General features: G+C 40.2%; 1 protein-coding gene across 10 annotated transcripts in view; it reads right to left on the bottom strand.

The window, feature by feature from the left end:
- kiaa1109 (KIAA1109 ortholog) overlaps positions 1-14,308 on the bottom strand; it is a 66,572-nt gene that overhangs the window by 49,070 nt on the left and 3,194 nt on the right. For all 10 annotated transcript variants that reach the window (XM_044373938.1, XM_044373941.1, XM_044373944.1 and 7 more), the window contains exons 3-23: positions 13,815-13,931; positions 12,322-12,400; positions 12,174-12,238; positions 11,856-12,030; positions 11,087-11,168; positions 10,771-10,964; positions 9,191-9,270; positions 8,432-8,582; positions 8,059-8,215; positions 7,535-7,613; positions 6,239-6,330; positions 5,933-6,050; positions 5,684-5,839; positions 4,934-5,031; positions 4,511-4,695; positions 3,138-3,244; positions 2,755-2,987; positions 2,303-2,521; positions 1,729-1,866; positions 815-991; positions 380-508 (exon numbers count right to left, since the gene is read on the bottom strand). In XM_044373938.1, coding sequence (XP_044229873.1) covers positions 380-508; positions 815-991; positions 1,729-1,866; positions 2,303-2,521; positions 2,755-2,987; positions 3,138-3,244; positions 4,511-4,695; positions 4,934-5,031; positions 5,684-5,839; positions 5,933-6,050; positions 6,239-6,330; positions 7,535-7,613; positions 8,059-8,215; positions 8,432-8,582; positions 9,191-9,270; positions 10,771-10,964; positions 11,087-11,168; positions 11,856-12,030; positions 12,174-12,238; positions 12,322-12,400; positions 13,815-13,931 — 2,831 coding nt within the window. The remainder of the gene's footprint in view (positions 1-379; positions 509-814; positions 992-1,728; positions 1,867-2,302; positions 2,522-2,754; positions 2,988-3,137; positions 3,245-4,510; positions 4,696-4,933; positions 5,032-5,683; positions 5,840-5,932; positions 6,051-6,238; positions 6,331-7,534; positions 7,614-8,058; positions 8,216-8,431; positions 8,583-9,190; positions 9,271-10,770; positions 10,965-11,086; positions 11,169-11,855; positions 12,031-12,173; positions 12,239-12,321; positions 12,401-13,814; positions 13,932-14,308) is intronic.

Raw genomic sequence — 14,308 nt, 5'->3', positions numbered from 1 at the left:
AGGTTTGTGTTGTTCAGTTTCTCCAACTATGTGAAACAAAGTGTGCTTTCTGAATCATGCATCATTAGAGAGACACGGTCTGCAGTGGCCTCCGTTTATTATCTCATCATGTTCACATTTCCTTTCACATTGAACAGGTCTGACCAACATTTAAATCTCATGAAAACAAGCCTTCAGCCATAACGAGCTAATTCAGTAGCTTCAGCTTTAACAAGCTAAATCAGTAGCTTTAGCTATAATGAGTTAAATCAGTAGCTTCCGGTGTGAGATGCAGACACACATAACTGCTAATAAGTTCAAAACAAGACCAGACAGCTACAGCATCAGAAATTCGGCACAGACCTTGTGCAGTAATTCATGGTATACTGCCTGTTTGTACCTTGGCATCACAGATGCGACGGTCCACACCATGTTGGCAGATGACAGAGGGCTTGGGTTGTTCTAGCTGGAACTCGCGGGACACCACGTGGAAAAGATAAGTCTCACCCCACTCTATCATACTGGCCACCTAATAATCACACACACACACACACACACACAAGAACTTTAACATCAATAAATGTTTACTGTAAGAGCAAATGCATTATGAATTCACAAAGGTGATGTTTATTTAGAAAACACATTCTGTCAAGTGCTTTAAAACACAACTGTACAAACACACTCTCCCACACAGCTGACCTAAAGATCCATGACATAATCATAATCTACATGAGTCTGTATTTAAACTGCACACATTATATCCCCTCCAGATTCCACATCACCGTTTGACATTAGCCAATAACACACATACACACACACACACACACACACGCACCTGTGGAACAGTAACCCTGCCGGTGAGCCCCCCAGCCTGCATGTCAATGAGCCAGGCGTACTCCAGCGTGTCACTGCCCAGTGGGAGGCCCTGAGCAGAGAACATGGCATGTGCCCTCATCTGCAGGCCTGACAGACTCAGGTGGCCGTCCCTCAACACCCCGTCCGCTGTGGGACGCTGTTGACAAAAGAACAGATTCTCACACACTCATTTTTAAACTTGCATCACTGCCTCGGGAGGTTAAACCCACAGAAATTGAAATGACATGAAGGAAACGAGGTGTGTTGCTAATAGCAATCTTTAGCTAAAGTGAAATCCGTGGCTGTTTTCCACAATCTCTTTGCACCTGCTAGAAAGAGGAGAGAGAGAGAGAGAGAGGGCTACACGTTCTGCATCAGGGAATAGGAAAATATATTCACTCTAAACAGCAAATAGGCTCCGACTCATGGCTAAAGCTTATAAATTCTTTGCGGTTATACAATATGCTTGAGCTTATGCAAACATGTGGCAGGTACTGCCAACCTGTTTCACATTAGGTAACACTAACCGCAGGCTTTATTGTTTTCTAAGGACTGAGTCACTCTTTCAGTGACCAGATTAAAGTGTAGTTGTTTGTGTATTAATTATTTAGTCCTTCCACACGTGAGGCTTGACACACACAGTTAAAGTCTGTATTACTGTGCTGTATAACACTGTCTTGCTTAGGCTTTTAAGTGATTAATACAGAGGCCAACACGGTCCTGTAGCCACAGGGATAATCGTGTTATTTTTTTGTGCTTCTGTATTCCTGTTGCAAAGCCGAGACACAAATTGATTTTGAACGTGCTTTTATACAAATGAAATCTACTGCTTTTGTAGATGTCTGCCCTGCACGGAGCCAAATGGAGCAGCGACAGGTATGATGTGTTTCTGACCTGGTAGTTGTCACTGATGAAGATGTGAACGGGAGACAGGAGCAGCTGAAGCATCGTCTCCTTATAACCCTTTTTCATCTCAAAACACAGCCGCTCCAAGAAGCCTGATGGACCTTCGGGACCCTCGCTGCTGCAGTGCTGGAGGCAAGCGAGAAAATAAGCAAAGACATAGATGCATGCGTATACAGATCGAGTCAAAACATAAGGCTGGCAGGTTTGGATTAAAAAACAAGTCTTTGCAAACACAGGAGACAAAGGTTTAATGAAATGGAAACACTTTACGAGAATGTTCTCCGTTCATACTGCAGATGCATTATTCATTGTCTTTCCTTCATTTTTTATAAATATGCATACAGTATCATGATATTTTCTATCTATTTGTAGACTGCATGTCTTGCAGCATACTCAAGTGAACATTTTCATCACTTTTATTTCACACTGTAGTGATAGAGTAGTTCCATTATCTTTAAATCGTACCCAATTTGCTACACTTCTATACTTATCTTTCTCTCGCTCTCTCTTTAAAAAAAAAACCAAACCATTAAACAGAACTATTGGCAGTCATCAGTCTTACCATTGGCAGTCGACCGTGGACTTTGTAGAGGTTGATGTGCACAGTGATGTCCCAGGGCCGCAGGTCAAGGGGATGGATGTCTGAGGTTCCCTTCTGTTCGCTGTCCTCCATGCCCAGAGGAGACCAACCCAGACCCGAGGAGGTAGAAGTGGATAACACAGGGCTGGTCACTGCCTCCTCAAAGTCTGTGTACATGTCGTCCTCACCAAAGTAGTTTTCCTAAGGAAAAGGTAGAGGGGGAGATTAGGAGGATGTTTAATGGATTATAAAACGCGTTACACCTGGGCTTTCCTGGTGCTAACGTTATCCAAAATCTAATCTTTATAATTAAAGTGGATCACTAACTACATTGAGTGAAAAACATGAGAGCAATAAATCTAACCAAAGATGTCACCAAAGTCAAGAAAATTAAGAATATTACTATTATTAAGCTTATTCAAAGATTTCTGTACCTTGATGGAGATCAGTGCTCGGAGCAGAGGCCCGTAGAGGATGATTTGAGAATCTGGGGACATTTCCATTTCCACATGAAGTCTGTCGGGGGGCAGCTCTGACGGGTCAGTGGGCACCCGACTGTGTGTAGCTGAAGTAGACGTGGAAGTGTAGCGTGGCGGGGCGTTGTGGGGTACTGAGGTGTGCTCTGGGGGCCGCAGAGCTGACAGCATGGACTCCTCCATCTCAGACACTGGTGAACAAGTCGGACAAGATTAAGGTGAGAGACATGTCTTTTAAAGCAAAGATTTCAAAGACCGTCAAAATTCCTAACGTAGTCCGCAGTCTTATGGTTGGCTTTAGAAGGAACAACTGAGAATTGGTAGTAAGACGGAGAGCTTACATGACTGTTTGAGTTGCTCATCAGCCTTCTGGGGATAAATGGGGTGCCAGGTGTAGTCGATGATGAGCAAGAAGTTGGGTACACTCCAGCAATCTACCCAGCCAGCTCTGATGTAAGGAAAGAAAAATGTATACTCAGAACACAGTCATAATGCTGAGTTTATCATCATTTCAAGTGGATTTTCCAGTTCATCATTTGCTTTACGAACCGTACAACTCGAGGACATACAGTACAGGCTAAAGGCTGCAAATGGGTCACGCCTGATTTCTCTGCAGCATAGAGTGCACCAGTCCAGACAGAATTCGATCGTAACCTCCCAGGGGGTAAGCGGGTCTCTCACAGCGCTACATCAGTAAAGTCTGGCTCAGGGCTATACATAATAAATGATCTGCATGTTAAGTTATCATGTACAGATTGCAAAATGCATGCGCTACCCAACCGCAGCGTCTCTTTTAACCTTCGCTGATCTTTAAGTGGAGAAGAACTGTAGTCTAAATCAAGATATATTGGTATGACAACACTGCTGAAAGCGCTAAGACAAGGCAGAGTTTATACATCTTATCTCTATCGCCGAGATAGTGATGTAAAGTTAGTTTATTTTTCACTCAACTAAGGATGCTAAACAGAACTGACCAAAATTTAAACTGTCAAAATAGCTCTTAGTATATGGTTGGACCAGCCAGTCACATGAGTCGCATGTTTTACCTGCAAGACTCAAGAGATGTTTTAATGCTGTCATTCATCATTTGTGATGTGACAATGTCAGAGAAATAAAAAGCTTGTGTCCTGGTATTAGTTCAGTTATTAAATCCAAACACACCCCGGAGCGTCTCTCCTGCTGGCTGCTGACAGCACTGTCAGCCGGAGAGTCGATCACTCTGGTTGGCAGAGAAGGAGACGGTAGAGACGCCGGAACGTGTCTGTTTAAACAGGAGTTGAGCCGACATCTCTACATTTAACACCGGAGCTGAGAGCGTCAGAGCTCAGAGAAGGAAACACAGTCACTCTGCGTAACGCTGCTGTCGTCCGCTTCCATCGTCTCGCACTGATTCATTTTGAAAGAGCGACGGCCCATGAGGAAACTCCAACACTGGACCGGCCGACCAATGGTGACACTTCATCACTCACTCGCTCATGGACAACTGTGGTTATAGTGCTGGTCTGTGGCTTGTCCAGTCAAAAAGGGATATTACATTTTATACAAAACCAACAGAGGCAGCCAAAGCATAAAAAGTTAAGGTTATGCAATGTTTCTCTTCTTCCTTTGCATAGATGTGAGTCAATGTTACGGTGATGAGTCATCAGCCCTGCTCTTTGCGAACACTCACTTTTTGCCCACAACTAGAGAGAAACTATTCCCAGGTTTAACTCACTCTGCGTGGGTGATGTTCCTCCATCGGGACTTGGCAGGTTTGGGAGGGGGAGCACCTTGACTCTCTCCTGGCATGAACATATCTGGGGGCAGCTTGACGTTCTGGTAGTCTTTGGCGAGGGTGAGGAGGGGGTAGCGACTCGGGTGGCACTCTGGAAGGGACAGTCGCATGTCTGTATCCTCCGCCTGAGGAGGTCAAACGCACATACACAAACACACCCACGTACACAAAGTTAGTGTCAAAGTATACACATCTGTGGGCGAAGAGCGAAAGCATCTGAATAAAAATGAAATGAAAACATACAGTATGTGCAGTCGTACTGCTGTGAAACAGGAAAAAATCATTACAAGTAAACTCAAAAACCAGACGTTTAATTGACTTTTAGTTTTGGAACAAATCATATTCACTTAACGCATGACTAACCTTCAAGCTGAAGCGGGTATTGCAGGTGGTTGGAACAAACTCGTTGAAAGGCAAAGTGAAGTCTATATTCAGCGTCTCGCCGCATGCTGCCAGGTACACTATATAAGATCAATAATGCAATTGATTAGTCTGCACCATTTTGGGATGGGAGTATATACTGTACAATATGTCATGACTTAATAGAGTCAAAGCATCCTGTCATGTACATTAGTCAGCGTTATGGAGGCATTAAGTTATCGATTACTGTCATGGCTGAATTATTTCCCCTCCATTATTTGCAGCAGTGCTAATGCTAATGCTAAAGACATATACAGAGGTGAGTCTATTTGTTACATAGCAAAACTATAAAACGACTGTATCATCCAATTGTATTGTTTTCTAGGATTTTATATTGCAATTTGTGCTTTACTTCAAAATATGTTTAAAAAAAAGTCATACATCTTTAAGTAAATGGCTTGTTAGATGAAATGACTGTAAATGTAATTTCAGTGCAGAATTATGGGTTGTCATCATGTTAAAAGACAGAATAATTATAGAAATTTTCTTTTTTCTTCTTGTTCTTTTCTTTACTGTCACACATAGATATGTGTACATGTCTATATCTCTACACAGAGAGCCTTGCATGCAGAAAATAAATAAGCTGACTTCTACTACTCTTATAAAGACACATTCTGTAACTGAACACCCATTTTAATATGTTTAGTATAGTATAGTTATCTGCATCTAGAAGAGCATCTTCATCTTCCTCACCATTCTCCTGCTGTTTGGTGGAACAATCAATCCAGTTGTGCTGGTTTGCCGCCCAGATCATCTCAAACTGGTGGAAAAGGATCTTGAACTTCCAGGAATAGGGAACAAAGGAGTAGATGTCTGGGGCACTGTCACTCGCCCAGTCCTGGATCAAATCTATAAAGATGGACGGGACAGTGATGAGGTGGGGAAAAATAACAGTGTTTCACCTTCCGAGCTCAGATTGTGTTTGTTTGTTGGGAGACTCACCGGTGAAGAAGTTTTTCTGGGCGTAGATGAAGTGATAGGTGGCCTTGTACACCTCAATCTCACACTGCCACGACTGAGGCATGTTCCACACCCGAGGGTAGCTGGCTATCACGTGGAACTGAAATGAAGGCAGAGGCAGAACAAGTTTTCACTAAACGGCAGAGCACTTACTATGTATATGCCCGTTTGACATTGCATTTGTATCTCTCTCCCTTGCATCTTAAGTCAGCTAAGAAGTGACCATTTTCCAAATTTATCTCCAAAACTTCAGCAGAGGAGCTTCTTGTATAATTGCCTGCTACTTACAGCTAACATCTCAGCCTCCAGAAGAGTCCTGTACTGCATGCTGCTGGTGGTGTCAACGTGAAGCAGCTGACCTTTGATGGTGGGAGAGTAGCCTGAGGGCAGAAGAAGGAAGCGGAAAAGCAGGGCCATCAATTCTCAAAACACAAAGCTACAGCAAAGTCCTCGCAACTAATCCCATTTACCAGCAAAACTTGAAAATCTACTTATGTTAACTAAATTCACGGGGACAGAGGACAGCATTGACTGATGACTTATCTGCTCAGTGTGATAAATGATTACATGTCTCACAAACTATCAGTGTTGAGATTGTAACATTTGCCTGAGGTTACTGCTTTTATTCTAAACATGGCTTCTAAATATTTATGATCCTTGATCTTTAGTCTAGTCTTTATTATAAGGGTGGAAAACTTGATTCTTACGTAAAAGCTCACTTTAAGTCTAGATGAAACGGCATTTTGAGAGTATCTAACTTCCGCATCGTGATGTATTTCAAGTGAAACAGGACAGACAGGTAGGACATAACACTGGGAGGAATTTGATGTGAACGTTCATAATCATCATAGTGAATCTTATCTCTGTGCCGCTAAAAGTTGAAGACTGATTGGTTGACATTGGTTGGTTCAAGCCTACATAAGCACACGTCATATTTTGTTTTACAGGGAGGAAAACATGATTGGATTTTGATATAAGAATACAAAGTAGTTGGTTTTTGTACTTTTTTTTGGCATATATTGTTAAATATGTGCACAATATGACTGAGAATGTGAAATTTAAAAAAAGCAAATAGCAAAAGTTCTTATTAGCAAAGACTAAACAAACTTTAGTAAACTTAAGTAATTTTAGAGTACTGTCATGGTAACATTAATTTCACATGATTATACAACGATTTTAATAATAGTATGTTTACATTTTTGACAACCAGGTTAACATTTTCTGTGACCTAAAAAGATCTTTGTTATGGGCCTAAATAATAAACAATTCATGAAACAGCAGAATTTGATTAAATTCCACTTATAAAGAAGCCACTGAACTTCCTACATTTACATGTCAAATACAGTAAATAAAGATGCTAATTTGCTATGATTAGCTTTAAGAATATCTCTGTCTTCTTCCTGACTTTTGGGAAAGTTCAGTAATTAGTCAGTGCATCAGATTAATACCAAATGAAAGAGAAAACTAACAGAGTTGACATGTGTTTCTATATGAAGAAGACTGGTCCACAAGCGCTGATGACCCATGAGTGGGACACCTGCTGCAACAGATCTGAGTGCTGACGTTTTAATTCACTGGTCTTACCGTTCTCTCCTACAGTCATGGGGATGTTGACTTCCAGGTAAGAACCGGCACCTACATTCACATGGATGGCATTGGTTTCCTATTAACGGGGATGAAGACAGCAGAAGGGGAGAGAGCAAACAGAGAAATCATGTATGCTGTCAAATTATTAGAGTGAGTGCCTTACTGTCTTAAAAACAGAAGATAGTCATCTAATCTAAAAAATGTGTTCAAAAGAGGTCATAAAATGTTAATCTTTCCTGACTCAAGCCATTTTATGTTTTTATTCAACATGCATTTATGTTGTTATTTAGTATGCACTTCACATACTTAGCTTTGTGAAAAAAATCCCTGCACTGCTTCAGCATGAAAATTTTAAAAAGCATAAAACATGAACCAATATCAATAGCTAAAAACACAGGGAGGCATAAAGACAAAGACAAGGGAAGCAGCAGGGGGACGAAGATAGATCAAAGGGTTTGGCAAGAAAGGAAGAAAAAAAAAAAAAAGACAAGAAAGCACACGAGAGCGAGCGCTAGAGTCACCCTGTTTTTGGTGAAAAGCAGATCGATGGTGGCATCAGCGATGATGTTCATGCGGAGCTCAAAGGCCTGGATCTGCCTGGGTTTTCCTGGCTCAGCCATCTCGGTCACTTTCATGGCCTGGTAGTCAGCCGGCAGGAAGAACTTCCACAGACAATCCCTGTGAAAAGTGAGCGCTCGTGTAAATGCAAGACCACATCTGTAAAGCCCAAATCTAGAGCCTTAACAGTTTGATCTGTTAGACACAGTAGTTAGAAAACTTTATGCTTAAATCTCACTTCACCTGAATATTAGGGCCAGGTTTTTAACAACAGAGCTTGTCTTTTCATGGTAATTAAGTAGAGAGTTTGTGTATTTATACATTCTGTTTACTCACCTCTGACGATCTGCCCAGGGGCCGTAGTTGAAGTCAGTTCCCTTTCCACAGACTATGTCCAGACCCCAACATGGAGGCAAGTCCTGCAGCTTATCGCCCTCACTGCATGTCTCCGCCTCCTCTCCACTCTCTTGCTCAACTGGGACCAGACCTACACACACGCACACACACACAAAGATTTCAAGCCCTAGAGCATTCTGACAATAAATATTGAACAAAAATACAAATGTAAGCAAAGCCTTGAAAACAATCTTGAAACCAAAGAGCCCCTTTACTTTTAATGGCTTACTTGCTGACATACTGCATATTTACTCTTAAGTCCTTTATAATCAGCCAGTCACTATCGATCAGTCGTTCAAAGGCAAAACACAGTATGTCCAATAAGGTGAAACAATTCTGTGAGTGTTATTACAGAGAAAAGACGATGGATTTGGGCATTTTTTTTAGAATGTGTGAATGTTATTATTTATTGTATTTATTGAGACCTTGTACAGTTTTAAACATAAATGTTACAATTTGATGTACTGTACCAGAGTTAGCTTATTGCTAATTTTCATGTGCAGTACCTTCTGCAGGTCACAATTAAAACATATAAACAGCACAATAACAAATAGTACAAAGCAAAAAACACACAGGACACATAATACAAAACACAAAGCTACACACAATAGCACATCACAATGTCAACTACAAATTAATAATGTAAGCTTGTCAAATTAAAAGCAAGATTATTTGCGTTGTATGTGTGTGTGTGCATACCGGGCTCATCTTGGTAATAGTAGATGTCTACATCGTTGGACTGCATGACCACAAAGCCTTCTCCCATCAGTCTGGGGGGCCTAGAAAAGAAATCCACAAGGGTACAGAGAAAACCCAGTTTTCATTAAAGAACCAGTGTGTAGGATTTAGTGACATCTAGTGGTGAGGTTGTAGATTACAACCAACTGAATGCCCCTCCACTCACCCTCCCTTTACAAGCGCGTAGAACCTACGGTGGTCACAAAACTCGCAAAAAACACGAAAGCCCCTCTCTAGAGACAGTGTTTGGTTTGTCCATTCTAGGCTACTGTAGAAACGTGGCGGTGCAACATGGCGGGCTCAGTGGAGGAGGACTCGCTCCCTATGTAGATATAAAGGGCTTGTTCTAAGCTAACGAAAACGCAATGATTTTTCTTTTCAGGTGATTATACACTAATCAAAACATACTTATGAATATTATATTGCATTTCTGCCAAGTCTGTTCCACTAGATACCACTAAATTCTACACACTGGTCCTTTAAGAGGTTATGAACTCTGTAGCCTTTAATTCTAAATTATTACATGTAGGATCACAACAGGTTAAGTGGACACTACAGGTTAAAGTTGTTTTTCTGATAGAGGCAAATATAATCAACATGTCAGAATTTCTCCTGCTCTACTTAAGAACTACCAAAGCGCTAATTAAATAATCAGCGCTTATTGAAGCTCAACTTTTGCATGAAAACACTCTTTTTAAATTCTTAAAAGCAATGGCTTTCCTCTTAAATATTGTTTCTTCATCTCACTGGATATTCCAATAAGGCTTTAAGACACTTCAAGGACTGTTGGAGGTTGAAATCATAAGATGGATTTTCTAGAGGCTACAGTTGCCAATTTTTTACTCAGAGCGACTCTAAACATCACTGAGGTTTAATGCAATTTCACGCTCCATGTCGATTCACTCTGTTTAAGTGCAGATACTGGTTCATGGCACCGTTAAAGCTGCCAGGTCAAAAACAAAGCACTCTATCAACATTTTGATATATACACATCTAAAATATATATATAAAATTGTAAAAAAAAAAAAAAAAAAAAAAAAAAACTTCTGGAGCATAGCACGGCAGCAGATTTACTGTGTTTTTTTTGTGTTTTGTTAAGTACAAACAAGCACAGGGATGTAGAGTGAGTCCTCTACTTTTGTTTAAGATTGACGTCATACATATCGCAGTACAAATAATCTCATTCATTATACAGTCATTATACTAATGACTGACAATATACATGTTGAACTTTTCTTTAGGCAATAGCTTCATCAATAAAAATGTTTTGGGGAAAATACTTCTCACACCGAAAACAACAATTGAAAAATTAGGTTGTTTACACATTACAAAAGTTGCTTTGAATATATAAATACTACATTTTCAGAGTCTGTCATATTATTCAGTCTCTGTGGCATTACTTTATACACAATTCATCCATGAATTTAAACAGCAAAACCTCTTGAACCACAAGTTTTTGTGATATTACAGCAAGGCTGAAATAAAATTTGAAAACAAATAAAATGGTGCACTGTAAAAATAAATATATGACTTGGCCTTACTCGTCATTCTGCATGCCCAGGTAGCGTGGACTGGGAACCAGCATGACGCGTACATTCTCCAGCGAGCCTTTGACGATGTGCATGAACTGGTCGAGGTGGCTGGATGGTGGCTTGGTGGCGTAGGTCAGGAAGGCATCTTCAAAGTTAACACACAGAGTCTGGGGGAGGTGGTGGTTCCCAAACGCCAAACGACCCTACAAGAGAGCAAACATACGTACATACATACTATATACTATTTCCTGAAATACACCTCTGTCCTTTATATTTTTCTGTATCTCAGTGGTGTCCTGATGGTATGAACTTGTGAGGTACTCACCGTGCTGATGTTAACTTTGATGACAGGGATGAGGGAGCGCCAAGAAGACGTTGGGTCTGGATTTTCTGCTTTGATGTTCACACTACAGTGGACCAGAAGACATTCAGCCTTACAGCAGTTTAGTAGAACTACATTTCCAGTCTGTACAATTAATTTGGCTGTCAGAAGGAAATGATAATAGCTCTCTTCTGTGCCTGCACCTCCATCGCATTTCATGATGATGGGGGGAAAAGGGATTGTATATGTGCAGCCTATTCCTATTGCTTGTCATTAAATTTCAATTCATAAATCTTTTTTATAAGATAGTACTGTTTCCTGCTTTTTTGCATTTCCAACCACACCTGAGGAATTGCTCTTTCACATTTACTACTGTGCTTCTGAAGTGAAGTCCAATACTAGAGAGAAAATAAATTACCATACAATACTACCTACGCAGTATTACAATAATCAAGACACAGTTTAGTGAATGATAACCCATGTAAAAAGAGATTTGTTTTCATTTCAAATCCCACCATTTTCAGATGATTGCTAGGTAAAATAAATTAATTCAGACATACTTCAATTTTGGTTTACTGTGAGTTATGATAACAGAAGCAAGATAAGTATTCAGCAATCAGGAATGTGTATTGACCAAAATATTATTTTTACTTAACTAACATCTACTTAACTAACTTCAAATCAATGTTGGAGACATGTCTTACTTGTCCCTAAAAAAGACTAATGCTTTCAAGGCAATCGTCAATGTTGTTTGATGAGGCCTTGGTCCTACCTTTCCAGGGTCTTGTTTCTTTCCTCCCGTCCCCTTTCTTCATCTTTCTTGTGCGTGATGAGTGTGGGCTCCAGGCCAAAGGTCTCCTGCAGGCGGGCGTAGAGGTCGGTCCGGTTGTAAACATGAAATTCAAAGCCGTTGACTGTCACGTAAAGCCTGGTCTCTGCCTTGGGGTCTGGTGATAAAAGAGAGAGACAAGTTACAATATTCTACATTCGGCAATCTTAAAGTTAAAGTAGGTTATATTAAAATAATAACAGATGCGTGTTTTCCTCTAAGCAAACAACAGAATGAGGAGGACAGTTGCACTCTACTTACCATGCTGTTTCTGTTTTGGGTTATACATTTTCCACCAGCGAAATATGAGGAAGCCATCCTGTATCCTATTACGCAGAAAAAATAAAACAATCAGTAATCAAACTCTAAGATTATAGATGAAGCCAGGAGATTCAGGAGGTCACATTACCTGATAGACATGTCTTGGTTGATGTAGTAGACATCTCTGAACATGACTTTTCCTGACAGCACAGAGAAGGAGAAGGAGCCTACGGAGGAGGTGCACACATATTTTGTGTTACAGATACAGAGTACACGTATAATATTTCTATAAACAGTAAATAAACAACAGTAGCGTTGATTACACTGACTGAAAAAGTGATATCATGGCAGTGTAAATCTGTTTGGATTTGTTCAATATATTTTTGAACTGAAGTTAACACACCAATTAATTAAAATGTTACACAAAAGATGTAATTAGACAGGTTAAAATCTGTGTTGCTGGGATATTCAATCATTCTGTCTCTCTCTTTTTTTTTTTTTTTTTTTTTTTAATCATAGAAAAGAAAAATACTTGATTAGGATCTAATTGTACAATAAGTAGGCCTGAGAATGTCACTGAGCAAGAAAGATGTGCAATAACCTGAACATGATTTGCCATCGTTAATCCTCCTCATAAAACGTCTTTTAATTATTTCATGCCAAGAGGGTGACGACACCTGAGCGGTTGAACTCTAATCATTCCAGCTGACACTCATGTTTGTGGTATTTTTGACTTTTTTTTCCGCTGACTGACTAAAGACAGGATGTGTGACTGGGCCAAGGTTCTCTCACTAGGGAACTTGTCATGGTCAGTGCTTCCCTCTTTTAACCTGCTCAAGAACTTCACATGACCGAGTGTTGACAAGACACACCTTTAAATAAACATGTTCAGACCTGTTTAGGATAAAGCGATTGTCTTTTCCGAGCTTTTGCAATGCTTTTTGTAAATGCCACCTGTGGACAGTAGAACTCTGTGGAACTTAAGAGGCTGATTTGAATAAACAGATTAGTGGCCACACAGGTGACTGCTCACTTTGTTGTGACACATGTTGGCAATGAGGCCTTTACTAAAATTTTAATGCTGCCTCGGTAATTGTTCTTTCTCTATTTTCTCTCATGTCGGCTGCAGGTTTCTGTCGACGCATGCAGCTGAGATGCTAAATAAATGAGGTGAATTTGTTAATTCACTACCAAAATAATCAACAAGCATGTCTCATTACAAAGTAAGCATCAACATGATGTGATTTGGCTTCTCTGAAGGTTGATTTTGGGGCTGTAAACTGATTGGTTCTGTATTATTACAGAGCAGATGCACCAGATAAGCCCTAATTAACTCTTTAGTGAAGAAGCCAACATGTTTTTGGAAAGAACTGATCGATTTGCTGAAAAATAATGGCTGAGTTACACTTGGATTTAAGGTCTCAAGGTGCTTTAAATCCCAGTCTGTGTCTAGTTTATATAGAGAAATTCAATCTGTTATTGGTGGCAGGTTGCTGTACAGACTCTACGGAGATAAACGCTAATAGAACCTGGCTCATCATGAAATATTCAGCAGGCCGAGTTAACGCCTTGAACTGAGAGCTTTGGCAGCCGTCCTCCTCCCTATTTATCACCGTGTGACAAAGCTCCTGACGAACACACCGATATGAATGTAGCCATCCTTGTAGAGTCTGTTGATGATGAGGGTGAGGATGAGGCCGATGTTGCGGGAGTTGTAATAAGTTAAATAGATGATCCATCCACAGGACAGAATGGTGGCTGAAAGGCAAAAAAAAAAAAAAAAAACAACAAGGTCTCAGTCAGTCAAAGATGATCAATTATAAAGTGACTTGGGACACATTTTTATTTACAACAGTGGGATGTTTTAGACATTTACAGACTATCTACAACATGCTTATGGTCTGAACCAATATGTAAAAGTGAACAGAAAAGTGTCTTTAATTGTTGATCACTTGTGTCTGTAAACACAGATGGGAAATAGGCCTATAATTTAATCACTAATGCTGATTTTGCATCCATTAAGTCAACTCTTTAATTATACATGTGTACTGACTGTTCCTTTTATACAATGTGCCAGATGCTACGCTTCCTGATGAATAAGACCCATCAGTAAAATAGACTGGAAAACCCATCAT

The sequence above is a fragment of the Thunnus albacares genome, chromosome 15, assembly GCF_914725855.1.
Source record: "Thunnus albacares chromosome 15, fThuAlb1.1, whole genome shotgun sequence".
Classification (NCBI taxonomy): Eukaryota; Metazoa; Chordata; class Actinopteri; order Scombriformes; family Scombridae; genus Thunnus; species Thunnus albacares.
Note: the sequence above shows the minus strand (reverse complement) of the source record. Positions and strands in the feature narration are given on the sequence as shown.